The 13,924-nt window shown below is 43.3% G+C and overlaps 1 protein-coding gene across 14 annotated transcripts in view; it reads right to left on the bottom strand.

Annotated features, from left to right (window-relative positions):
• LOC109864858 (prominin-1-A) overlaps window positions 1-13,924 on the bottom strand; it is a 112,351-nt gene that overhangs the window by 18,640 nt on the left and 79,787 nt on the right. For all 14 annotated transcript variants that reach the window (XM_031798413.1, XM_020452867.2, XM_020452870.2 and 11 more), the window contains 5 exons: window positions 7,212-7,364; window positions 6,870-6,993; window positions 6,318-6,421; window positions 4,059-4,143; window positions 1,440-1,586 (listed from right to left, as the gene is read on the bottom strand). In XM_031798413.1, coding sequence (XP_031654273.1) covers window positions 1,440-1,586; window positions 4,059-4,143; window positions 6,318-6,421; window positions 6,870-6,993; window positions 7,212-7,364 — 613 coding nt within the window. The remainder of the gene's footprint in view (window positions 1-1,439; window positions 1,587-4,058; window positions 4,144-6,317; window positions 6,422-6,869; window positions 6,994-7,211; window positions 7,365-13,924) is intronic.

The following is a 13,924-nucleotide window of genomic DNA, read 5'->3' as shown; positions in this document are numbered from 1 at the left end:
GTCCTCCATATGGACAATGACCCCAAGCATACGTCCAAAGTTGTGACAAAATGGCTTAAGGACAACAAAGTCAAGGTATTGGAGTGGCCATCACAAAGCCCTGGCCAAACTTCTAGAAATTTGAGGCAGAACTGAAAAAGCGTATGCGAGCAAGAAGGGCTACAAACCTGACTCAGTTACACCAGCTCTGTCAGGAGAAATGGGCCAAAATTCACCCAACTTATTGTGTGAAGCTTATGGAAGGCTACCCAAAACGTTTGCGCCAAAGTCAAACAATTTAAAGGCAATGCTACCAAATACTAATTGAGTGTAGGTAAACTTCTGACCCACTGGGAATGTGATGAAAGAAATTTTCCGTATTGACTGACCTTTTCATTTTAAAGTAATGATGGACTGTCGTTTCTCTTTGCTTATTTGAGATGTTCTTGCCATAATATGGTCTTGGGCTTTTACCAAATAGGGCTATCTTCTGTATACCCCCTACCTTGTCACAAGACAACTGATTGGCTCAAACGCATTAAGAAGAAAATCATTTCAACAAATTAACTTTTAACAAGGCACACCTGTTTAATTGAAATACATTCCAAGTGACTACCTATTGAAGTGGGTTGAGAGAATGCCAAGAGTGTGCAAATCAGTTATCAAGGCAAAAGGTGTCTATTTGAAGAATCTCAAATATAAAATATATTTTGATTTGTTTAACACTTTTCTGGTTACTATATGATTCCATATGTGTTATTTCATATATTATTCTAAAATAATAATAAAATTGTAAAAATAAAGAAAAACCCTTGAATGAGTAGGTGTTCCAAAACTTTTGACCGGTAGTGTATACCCTAGAAAAACCCTTGGTAGACTTAATGAAGACCTCAGGAAGACCCCTGGAAGACCCCGGAAAGATCTCGGTAGGACCCCGGAAAGAAATCAGGAAAACCCCAGGAAGTATTCAGGAAGACTCCAGCTAAATCCTGGTTAGCCATAACAGAAGCAAATCCTAAATCCATCGTGGTATCTCATCTTTGAAATTATAACTATCTTTAGTGATGTGTCATACAAATATACTAGTGTGTCTTTTGAAGGTATATCTGAAAAGTCTACAGTGGCTTGAGATGAAGGAGAGGAAGCCAAAGTAGGCTATTAAGACAAAAGAGAGAAGAGGAGACAAGGACACTTTGGACTATTGAGATAAGGAGAGGAGGACACTTTAAACTATTGAGATAAGGAGTGGAGGACACTTTAAACTATTGAGATAAGGAGAGGAGAGATAAGGAGAGGAGGACACTTTAAACTATTGAGATAAGGAGAGGACACTTTAAACTATTGAGATAAGGAGAGGAGTGGAGTAGAGGAAGTCACTTTAAACTATAGAAATGAATGATAGGTGACCAGGGGGGAAAGTATTTTTAGATTGAGATTTCCCCTCAATGCCAGTACTCTACCTCCGCCAGATATGCTGCATAGTTGATCTCCGCGATGCCAGTCTCAGAGAAGTCAATGAGGCTCTGTTTCCCCTCAGACTCCAGCAGGACGATACCTCTCAGGTCAATCTTCACACTGTCAAACATCTTCGCCACTTCCTTGGTGTACTGGAAACACAAGGAGAATTGTCAGCTACATCGATAAAGATAAGCAATAGCTATGAATGTGCTATATATTGGTAACAAATGTGGGTTTATGAAGCCCGTATGTCAATTTTACACATTCAAACATCCTCACCACCACCTTGTTGTACTGGAAACAGAAAGGGAGCCTAGTTACATTTCATATGTAATGGATGGGTTACGAATGTGTTATGAATTCCTTATGTAGGTACCCTTCAAGTTACAGGCACAAATCTGTTTGTTTACACCAATCTTCATTGCACATGGTTGTTACAAGAGCAAAAATGTGTGTTTGCATTTGTGCAAATGGTTTGTTTTCCAACACTATTTTAGTAGCCTCTACTTTAGTAGCCTCGACCTCGGTGTTGAGGTCTGGTACCGCGAGAGTCCAGAACAAAGAAATAGAATTCTATGGTCAAGACTATTTTAGAGAGCCTAGAACAAAATGGTGATCAAAACAAAGTTGTTTACTTGGTCATTCAGCGTTAAGTAAACAGATGGATTTGTTATTTACTTCCTTAGTGATGGTGTGGGGTGGAGTGGTACAATAGACCAGGGACAGGGTAGGCCCCTCTTAATTCAAAGAGGGTCTTCCTGCTTCCTAGGTAACCCCATTCATTGATACAAAGTACAGATTAAGATGGCCTGTTTTCTTTCCATTATGTCTTCTACAGACTCATATAATAGAACAGCTCGAGCTAAAACACAACAAATCCTCACTAGCTAAGAGCCACATTGAAAAACAATAGATAAACTGTAGAACAAAATAAATAACACATGTTAATAACATAAACCTTTATTATTTAGTCTATATAAAAAAAACTCCTAATTTGTGTAACCTAGCTAAATTTATGCTAGCCAGCTCTATCCATCCCTAACCCTAACCTAGCCTAATTTATGCTAGCCAGCTCTATTCATCCCTAACCCTAACCTAATTTATGCTAGCCAGCTCTATTCATCCCTAACCCTAACCTAATTTATGCTAGCCAGCTCTATCCATCCCTAACCCTAACCTAGCCTAATTTATGCTAGCCAGCTCTATTCATCCCTAACCCTAACCTAATTTATGCTAGCCAGCTCTATCCATCCCTAACCCTAACCTAGCCTAATTTATGCTAGCCAGCTCTATTCATCCCTAACCCTAACCTAATTTATGCTAGCCAGCTCTATTCATCCCTAACCCTAACCTAGCCTAATTTATGCTAGCCAGCTCTATTCATCCCTAACCCTAACCTAATTTATGCTAGCCAGCTCTATCCATCCCTAACCCTAACCTAGCCTAATTTATGCTAGCCAGCTCTATTCATCCCTAACCCTAACCTAATTTATGCTAGCCAGCTCTATCCATCCCTAACCCTAACCTAGCCTAATTTATGCTAGCCAGCTCTATTCATCCCTAACCCTAACCTAGCCTAATTTATGCTAGCCAGCTCTATCCATCCCTAACCCTAACCCTAACCTAATTTATGCTAGCCAGCTCTATCCATCCCTAACCCTAACCCTAACCTAATTTATGCTAGCCAGCTCTATCCATCCCTAACCCTAACCTAGCCTAATTTATGCTAGCCAGCTCTATTCATCCCTAACCCTAACCTAACTTATGCTAGCCAGCTCTATTCATCCCTAACCCTAACCTAATTTATGCTAGCCAGCTCTATCCATCGCTAACCCTAACCTAGCCTATTTTATGCTAGCCAGCTCTATTCATCCCTAACCCTAACCTAACTTATGCTAGCCAGCTCTATTCATCCCTAACCCTAATCTAGCCTAATTTATGCTAGCCAGCTCTATTCATCCCTAACCCTAACCTAACTTATGCTAGCCAGCTCTATTCATCCCTAACCCTAACCTAATTTATGCTAGCCAGCTCTATCCATCCCTAACCCTAACCTAGCCTAATTAATGCTAGCCAGCTCTATTCATCCCTAACCCTAACCTAACTTATGCTAGCCAGCTCTTATGCTAGCCAGCTCTATTCATCCCTAACCCTAACCTAATTTATGCTAGCCAGCTCTATCCATTGCTAACCCTAACCTAGCCTAACTTATGCTAGCCAGCTCTATCCATCCTTATTTACTATTCAATAAAAGAGGCGAGCTAATCTTGCCAGGAGGCTGGCTAATGCTGGCCTGCTTTTTGTTTTGGCAAGAACGCCTTTTGTTAGCTAATGCTCAGTGTGGAAATGCAGAGTGTTAGCTAAACACTTGATTTAGCTTGACTGGTGTGAAGTATAGTCATAGTTGACACTTTTGGGACTATTCCACTGGTTACATTGTTTTAGGCAAGTAAAATCAAACACATCTCAATTACTTTTAAAAAATGGTCTGATTCGGTGTGAGTGTGATTACAGTAACTAAAGCGTATTATATCCATGTGCTACCATGTGCAGGTATGCAGAACACAGTAAGTATCCTACAGTGAGTGAGTGCACACTGCACAATGCATGTGAATACTGACCAGGCTGGAGTTTAGCAAGGTTGTGACATTGAAGACTTTATCCAGGCGCATGGCGGAGTAGAGACTTCTGTTATTTTTGCAATTACTGAGAGAGAGAGAAATGTCAATATTATCACTTCCATTCCATTCAATTCCTTGGTTAGTTAGCTCTCTCTGCTGCCACCCAGTGAATAAAGTTGTAACTCTATTCAGCTCTGTATCGCTGCCTTCCGGTCATTTTATAAGCAGTGTTCTCTCAAATCACTTTTAGAAAGCTTATCCAACACAAAGTATTAAGTCAGCATGCATGACTAATATTTCCCATTTAGGTCCATTGTTTGTAGTTACATAACTGAACACATTCAATGGTCACGTGGGAGAGTGAAGTAAGGGTAAAGGAATGGTCATGTCTGTACACACTATGTCATGGCTAACTCCCTGACTAGGCAGTGGCTGAGGCGACAAGTCTCTATAAGGAAACATAACGTGATGGTCTTAGAACAAAGCTTTGCTGCCTGTTCTAATCGAGAGATGATGAAAGTTGATGATATCTGAGGCATAAAAGATCACTAAGCAATTCACGTATCCCTCTCCCTAGTTTCAATCCTTTACATCATGTATTATAAGCAATGTCGGATGGAATGTGAGGAGGTAGAATATTGACACAGACATTAGCCTGTGACATTTATTTAAATCAAACGCTGCCACAAAACAGGAATATCTGGAGTTATGACATGGTTCTATCCATAAGTAATCAAGTTAAATTCTAAACTCAGCAAAAAAAGAAACGTTCCTTTTTCAGGACCCTGTCTTTCAAAGATAATTCATAAAAATTCAAATAACTTCACAGATCTTCATTGTAAAGGGTTAAAACACTGTTTCCCATGCTTGTTCAATGATCGATAAAAAATTTATGAACATGCACCTGTGGAATGGACACTAACAGCTTAGGCAATTAAGGTCACAGTTATGGTCACAGTTCTGAAAACTGAAAAGAGGCCTTTCTACTGACTCCGAAAAACACCAAAAGAAAGATGCCCAGGGTCCCTGCTCATCTGCGTGAATGTGCCTTAGGCATGCTGCAAGGAGGCATGAGGACTGCAGATGTGGCCAGGGCAATGCATTACAATGTCCGTACTGTGAGATGCCTAGGACAGCGCTACAGGGAGACAGGACGGACAGCTAATTGTCCTCGCAGTGGCAGACCACGTGTAACAACACCTGCACAGGATCGGTACATCCGAACATCACACCTGCGGGACAGGTACAGGATGGCAACAACAACTGCCCGAATTACACCAGGAACCACAATCCCTCGATCAGTGCTCAGACTGTCCGCAATAGGCTGAGAGAGGCTAGACTGAGGGCTTGTAGGCCTGTTGTAAGGCAGGTCCTCACCAGACATCACCGGCAACAACGGTGCCTATGGGCACAAACCCACCGTCACTGGACCAGACAGGACTGGCAAAAAGTGCTCTTCACTGACGAGTCGCGGTTTTGTCTTACTAAGGGTGATGGTCGGATTCGCGTTTATTGGAATGATCGTTACACAGAGGCCTGTACTCTGGAGCGGGATCGATTTGGAGGTGTAGGGTCTGTCATGGTCTGGGGCGGTGTGTCATAGCATCATTGGACTGAGCTTGTTGTCATTGCAGGCAATCTCAACGCTGTGTACCCTTCCAGCAGGGTCATCCTGACATCCCTCCAGCATGACAATGACACGAGCCATGCTCGTTCATTGCTTGATTTCCTGCAAGACAGGAATGTCAGTGTTCTGTCATGGCCAGCGAAGAGCCTGGATCTTAATCCCATTGAGCACGTCTAGGACCTGATGGATCGGAGGGTGAGGGCTAGGGCCATTCCCCCAAAAAATGTCCAGGAACTTGCAGGTGCCTTGGTGGAAGAGTGGGGTGACCTCTCACAGCAAGAAATGGTAAATCTGGTGCAGTCCATGAGGAGGAGTATTATTTAATGCAGCTGGTGGCCACACTAGATACTGACAGATACTTCCCCCCTTTGTTCAGGGACACATTATTCCATATCTGTTAGTCACATGTCTGTGGAACTTGTTCAGCTTATGTCTCAGTTGTTGAATCTTGTTATGTTCATACAAATATTTACACGTTAAGTTTGCTGAAAATAAACGCAGTTTACAGTGAGAGGACGTTTATTTTTTTGCTGAGTTTATATAGACGAGCCAGTCTATGTAAAACATAGGCCATCATTAAAATACACAGAAATGAATCCCCAGTAGTAAGTGCTACATCCATACAGTATTACCTGTAGAAATTCTCCACTGTCAGATCCAGGTCTGAGTCGTTGTACATATACCCTGGGATGAAGTTCCTCCACTCAGGGTTCACCAGGTGAGGAGTGTCCAAAACCTTGGACACAAATGACCAGTAAGACCATTATACAGTTCTAGACCACGATTATACAGTAAGACCATCATACAGTTCTAGACCATGAGTATACAGTAAGACCATCATACAGTTCTAGACCATGATTATACAGTAAGACCATCACACAGTTCTAGACCATGATTATACAGTAAGACCATTATATAGTTCTAGACCATGATTATACAGTAAGACCATCATACATTTCTAGACCATGATTATACAGTAAGACCATCATACAGTTCTAGACCATGAGTATACAGTAAGACCATCATACAGTTCTAGACCATGATTATACAGTAAGACCATCACACAGTTCTAGACCATGATTATACAGTAAGACCATCATACAGTTGTAGACCATGATTATAGAGAAGGACCACATACAATACCTAAACATTGTCACCTTAAGAGTTATCACATCATAACTTGCCTTGAAGAGCTCCTTGGTGTGGAAGGGTTCACAGACCAGCTTCTCCACGTTGCCTCCGACCAGGAAGGTGGCGGTCACCACTCCCATCAGTATCCAAGAAAAGAGGAAGCTGAAACCCACACCGCTGTGGAGACACACATAGATAGAGCATTCAATCAATCAATCTACACACTCACACTCTTAGTGCTCTATATACTGCAGAAAGTGTAGGCAGACAGACAGACAGAATAGATAGATAGACAGACATAGTAGATAGATAGACAGAGACACAACCAGACAAACAGATACCCAGCCAGCCAGCCAGCCAGAGAGACAGCCGGCCAGTTGGCCAGAAATACTTACGCCATGAGAAGGGTGCCGCCGGTGTTGGAGACACAGCCCCGTGTGGTGGGGGAGGCGTGCTTGTCATATCCCATGGTGCCACACAGTATGGCCAGGAAGTTGAAGGCCAGGATGAGAACCACCATGCAGCAGAGGCCAGTACAGCAAATCCACCTGTAGAGGAACCCTGGAGTCAGTACACCAATACACCATAACAAGTAACAACCAACCACTACGTTAGGATAAGATGCCATAACAAGCAACAACCAACCATTACGTCAGGATAAGATGCCATAACAAGTAACAACAAATCACTACATTAGGATAAGGTGCTGTAACAAGTAGCAATGAACCAGGAGTTCTTCCGGCGCCGACAGAGATGGCCGTCTCGCTTCGCGTTCCTAGGAATCTATGCAGTACGTGTTATTTATTACATTGGTTACCCCCAGGTTATCTTAGGTTTTATTACATATAGTTGGGAGGAACTACTGGATATAAGAGCAACGTCAACTCACCATCATTACGACCAGGAATACGAATTTCCTGAAGCGGATCCTGTGTTTTGCCCACCACTCGGGACAATGGATCGGATCTCAGCCGGCGAACCAATACAACGACACCGAAAAAGGGGCAGACGAAGCGGTCTTCTGGTCAGGCTCCGGAGACGGGCACATCGCGCACCGCTCCCGAGCATACTACTCGCCAATGTCCAGTCTCTTGACAACAAGGTTGATGAAATCCGAGCAAGGGTAGCATTCCAGAGAGACATCAGAGACAGTAACGTTCTTTGCTTCACGGAAACATGGCTCACTCGAAACACGCTATTGGAGTCGGTACAGCCAGCTGGTTTCTTCACGCATCACGCCGACAGAAACAAACATCTTTCTGGTAAGAAGAGGGGCGGGGGGGTATGCCTTATGATTAACGAGACGTGGTGTGGTCATAACAACATACAGGAACTCAAGTCCTTCTGTTCACCTGACGTAGAATTCCTCACAATCAAATGTCGACCGCATTATCTACCAAGGGAATTCTCTTAGATTCTAATCACAGCCGCATATATTCCCCCCAAGCAGAAGCATCGATGGCCCTGAACAAACTTTATTTGACTCTATGTAAACTGGAAACCACATATCCTGAGGCTGCATAAATTGTAGCTGGGGATTTTAACAAGGCTAATCTGTAAACAAGACTCCCTAAATTCTATCAGCATATCGATTGTGCTACCAGGGCTGGTAAAACCCTGGATCATTGTTATTCTAACTTCCGCGACACATATAAGGCCCTCCCCCTCCCTCCTTTCGGAAAAGCTGACCACGACTCCATTTTGTTGCTCCCTGCCTATAGACAGAGACTAAAAAAGGAAGCTCCCGCTCTCAGGTCTGTTCAACGCTGGTCCGACCAATCTGATTCCACGCTTCAAGATTGCTTCGATCACGTGGATTGGGATATGTTCCGCATTGCGTCAAACAACAACATTGACGAATGCGCTGATTCGGTGAGTGAGTTCATTAGCAAGTGCATTGGCGATGTCGTACGCACAGCAACTATTAAAACATTCCCCAACCAGAAACCGTGGATTGATGGCAGCATTCGTGCGAAACTGAAAGCGCGAACCACTGCTTTTAACCAGGGCAAGGTGACCGGAAACATGACCGAATACAAACAGTGTAGCTATTCCCTCTGCAAGGCAATCAAACAAGCTAAGCGTCAGTATAGAGACAAAGTAGAGTTGCAATTCAACGGCTCAGACACAAGAGGTATGTGGCAGGGTCTACAGTCAATCACGGATTACAAAAAGAAAACCAGCCCCATCGCGGACCAGGATGTCTTGCTCTCAGACAGACTAAACAACCTGCTCGCTTTGAGGACAATACAGTGCCACTGACACGGCCCGCTACCAAAACCTGCGGACTTTCCTTCACTGAAGCCGACGTGAGTAAAACATTTAAACGTGTTAACCCTCGCAAGGTTGCAGGCCCAGACGGTATCCCCAGCCGCGTCCTCAGAGCATGCGCAGACCAGCTGGCTGGTGTGTTTATGGACATATTCAATCAATCCTTATCCCAGTCTGCTGTTCCCACATGCTTCAAGAGGGCCACCATTGTTCCTGTTCTCAAGAAAGCTAAGGTAACTGAGCTAAACGACTACCGCCCCGTAGCACTCACTTCCGTCATCATGAAGTGCTTTGAGAGACTAGTCAAAGACCATATCACCTCCACCCTACCTGACACCCTAGACCCACTCCAATTTGCTTACCGCCCCAATAGGTCCACAGACGACGCAATCGCAACCACACTGCCCTAACCCATCTGGACAAGAGAAATACCTATGTGAGCATGTTGTTCATCGACTACAGCTCAGCATTTAACACCATAGTACCCTCCAAACTCGTCATCAAGCTCGAGACCCTGGGTTTCGACCCCGCCTTGTGCAACTGGGTACTGGACTTCCTGACGGGCCGCCCCCCAGGTGGTGAGGGTAGGAAACAACATCTCCACCTCGCTGATCCTCAACACTGGGGCCCCACAAGGGTGCGTTCTGAGCCCTCTCATGTACTCCCTGTTCACCCACGACTGCGTGTCCATGCACGCCTCCAAGTTTGCAGACAACACTAGTCGTAGGCTTGATTACCAAAAACGACAAGACGGCCTACAGGGAGGAGGTGAGGGCCCTCGGAGTGTGGTGTCAGGAGAATAACCTCACACTTAACTTCAACAAAACAAAGGAGATGATTGTGGACTTCAGGAAACAGCAGAGGGTGCACCCCCCTATCCACATCGACAGGACAGTAGTGGAGAGGGTAGAAAGTTTTAAGTTCCTCGGCGTACACATCACGGACAAACTGAATTGGTCCACTCACACAGACAGCGTGGTGAAGAAGGCGCAGCAGCGCATCTTCAACCTTAGGAGGCTGAAGAAATTCGGCTTGTCACCAAAAGCACTCACAAACTATTACAGATGCACAATCAAGAGCATCCTGTTGGGCTGTATCACCAACCTGGTACGGCAACTGCTCCACCCATAACCGTAAGGCTCTCCAGAGGGTAGTGAGTTCTGCACAACGCATCACCTGGGGCAAACTACCTGCCCTCCAGGACACCTACACCACACGATGTCACAGGAAGGCCATAAAGATCATCAAGGACAACAACCACCCGAACCACTGCCTGTTCACCCCACTATCATCCAGAAGGCAAGGTCAGTACAGGTGCATCAAAGCAGGGACCGAGAGACTGAAAAACAGCTTCTATCTCAAGGCCATCAGACTGTTAAACAGCCACCACTAACATTGAGTGGCTGCTGCCATACATGTAAAAAATGTATCACTAGCCACTTTAAACAATGACACTTAATATAATGTTTTCATACCCTACATTACTCATCTCATATGTATGTACTGTACTCTATACCATCTACTGCATCTTGCCTATGCCGTTCTGTACCATCACTCATTCATATATCTTTATGTACATATTCTTCATCCCTTTACACTTGTGTGTATAAGGTAGCTGTTGTGAAATTGTTAGGTTAGATTACTCGTTGGTTATTACTAAAGGTCGACCGATTAATCGGAATGGCCGATTAATTAGGGCCGATTTCAAGTTTTTATAACAATAGGAAATCGGTATTTTTGGGTGCCGATTTAAAAAAAATTATATATATTTTGTATCTTTATTTAACTAGGCAAGTCAGTTAAGAACACATTCTTACTTTCAATGACAGCCTTGGAACGGTGGGTTAACTGCCTTGTTCAGGGGCAGAACGACAGATTTTCACCTTGTCAGCTCAGGGGATCCAAACTTGCAACCTTACAGCTAACTAGTCCAACGCAATCACGACCTGCCTCTCTCTCGTTGCACTCCACAAGGAGTTACGCGAATGCAGTAAACCAAGGTAAGTTGCTAGCTAGCATTAAACTTATCTTATAAAAAACAATCAATCATAATCACAAGTTAACTACACATGGCTGATGATATTACTAGATATTATCTAGCGTGTCCTGAGTTGCATATAATCTGACTGAGCATACAAGCATCTGACTGAGTGGTGGTAGGCAGAAGCAGGCGTGTAAACATGAATTCAAACAGCACTTTTGTGCGTTTTGCCAGCAGCTCTTCGTTGTGCATCAAGCATTGCGCTGTTTATGACTTCAAGCCTTTCAACTCCCGAGATGAGGCTGGTGTAACCGAAGTGAAATGGCTAGCTAGTTAGCGTGCGCTAATAGCGTTTCAAACGTCACTCGCTCTGAGCCTTCTAGTAGTTGTTCCCCTTGCTCTGCATGGGTAACATTGCTTCAATGGTGGCTGTTGTTGATGTGTTCCTGGTTCGAGCCCAGGGAGGAGCGAGGAGAGGGACGAAAGCTATACTGTTACACTGGCAATACTAAAGTGCCTATAAGAACATCCAATAGTCAAAGGTTAATAAAATACAAATGGTATTGAGGGAAATAGTCCTAATAACAACTACAACCTAAAACTTCTTACCTGGGAATATTGAAGACTCATGTTAAAAGGAACCACCAGCTTTCATAGGTTCTCATGTTCTGAGCAAGGAACTGAAATGTTAGCTTTCTTACATAGCACATATTGCACTTTTACTTTCTTCTCCTACACTTTGTTTTTGCATTATTTAAACCAAATTGAACATGTTTCATTATTTACTTGAGGCTAAATTGATTTTATTGATGTATTATATTAAGTTAAAATAAGTGTTCATTCAGTATTGTTGTAATTGTCATTATTACAAATATATTTTAAAAAATCGCCCGATTAATCGGTATCGGGGTTTTTGGTCCTCCAATAATCGGTATCGGCGTTGAAAAATCATAATCGGTCGACCTCCAGTTATTAAGGCATTGTCGGAACTAGAAGCACAAGCATTTTGTTACACTCGCATTAACATCTGCTAACCATGTGTATGTGACAAATAAAATTGGATTTGATAACAAGTAACAACCAACCACTACATTAGGATAAGATGCCATAACAACTAACAACGAACACTACATTAGGATAAGATGCCATAACAACTAACAACCAACCACTACATTAGGATAAGATTCCGTAACAAGTAACAACCGACCACTAAATTAGGATAAGATGCCGAAAACAAGTAACAACCAACCACTACATTTGGATAAGACGCCATAACAACCAACCACTACATTAGGATAAGATGCCATAACAAGTAACAACCAACCATTACATTAGGATAAGATGCCATAACAAGTAACAACCAACCATTACATTAGGATAAGATGCAATAACAAGTAACAACCAACCACTACATTAGGATAAGATGCCATGACAAGTAACAACCAAACACTACATTAGGATAAGATGCCATGACAAGTAACAACCAAACACTACATTAGGATAAGATGCCATAACAAGTAACAACCAACCATTACATTAGGATAAGATGCAATAACAAGTAACAACCAACCACTACATTAGGATAAGATGCCATGACAAGTAACAACCAAACACTACATTAGGATAAGATGCCATGACAAGTAACAACCAACCACTACAATAGGATAAGGTATACTGTATACTGTACACTTCTGGCCCCTCTTTGCACACTGTGTTAACTAACCTCCAGACGAGCTTCAATGCCATACAACTCTCCTTCCGTGGCCTCCATCTGCTCTTAAACACAGGTAAAACTAAATGCTTGCTATTCAACCGATCCCTATCCGCACCTGCTCGCCCGTCCAGCATCACTACTCTGGACGGAATACGTGGACAACTACAAATACCTAGGTGTCTGGTTAGACTGTAAACTCGCCTTCCAGACTCACATTAAGCATCTCCAATCCAAAATTAAATCTAGAATTGGCTTCCTATATCGCAACAAAGCATCCTTCAATCATGCTGCCAAACATACCCTCGTAAATCTGACCATCCTACCGATCCTCGACTTCGGTGATGTCATCTATAAAATAGCCTCCAACACTCTACTCAACAAACTGGATGCAGTCTATCACAGTGACATCCGTTTTGTCACCAAAGCCCCATACACTACCCTCCATTGCGACCTGTACCCTCTCGTTGGTTGGCCCTCGCTTCATACTCATCGCCAAACCCACTGGCTACAGGTTATCTACAAGTCTCTGCTAGGTAAAGCCCCGCCTTATCTCAGCTCACTGGTCACCATAGCAGCACCCACTCGTAGCACGCGCTCCAGCAGGTACGTATATCTCACTGGTCACCCCCAAAGCCAATTCCTCCTTTGGTCATCTTTCCTTACCGTTCTCTGCTGCCAATGACTGGAACAAACTGCAAAAATCTCTGAAGCTGGAGACTCATATCTCCCTCACTAGCTTTAAGCACCAGCTGTCAGAGCAGCTCACAGATCACTGCACCTGTACATAGCCCATCTGTAAACAGCCCATCTATCTACCTATCTCACACAGTATTTATTTATTTATCTTGCTCCTGTGCACCCCAGTATCTCTACTTGCACATTCATCTTCTGCACATCTACCATTCCAGTGTGTAATTGCTATATTGTAATTACTTTGCCACCATGGCCTTAACTCCCGTATCTTACCTCATTTGCACTCACTGTATATAGACTTTTTGTTTTATTTTGTTCTACTGTATTATTGACTGTATGTTTTGTTTATTCCACGTGTAACTCTGTGTTGTTGTATGTGTCGAATTGCTATGCTTTATCTTGGCCAGGTCGCAGTTGCAAATGAGAACTTGTTCTCAACTAGTCTACCT

The sequence above is a fragment of the Oncorhynchus kisutch genome, linkage group LG19 (assembly GCF_002021735.2).
Source record: "Oncorhynchus kisutch isolate 150728-3 linkage group LG19, Okis_V2, whole genome shotgun sequence".
In the NCBI taxonomy this organism is placed as follows: domain Eukaryota; kingdom Metazoa; phylum Chordata; class Actinopteri; order Salmoniformes; family Salmonidae; genus Oncorhynchus; species Oncorhynchus kisutch.
This window is presented reverse-complemented; position numbering and strand designations above follow the sequence as displayed.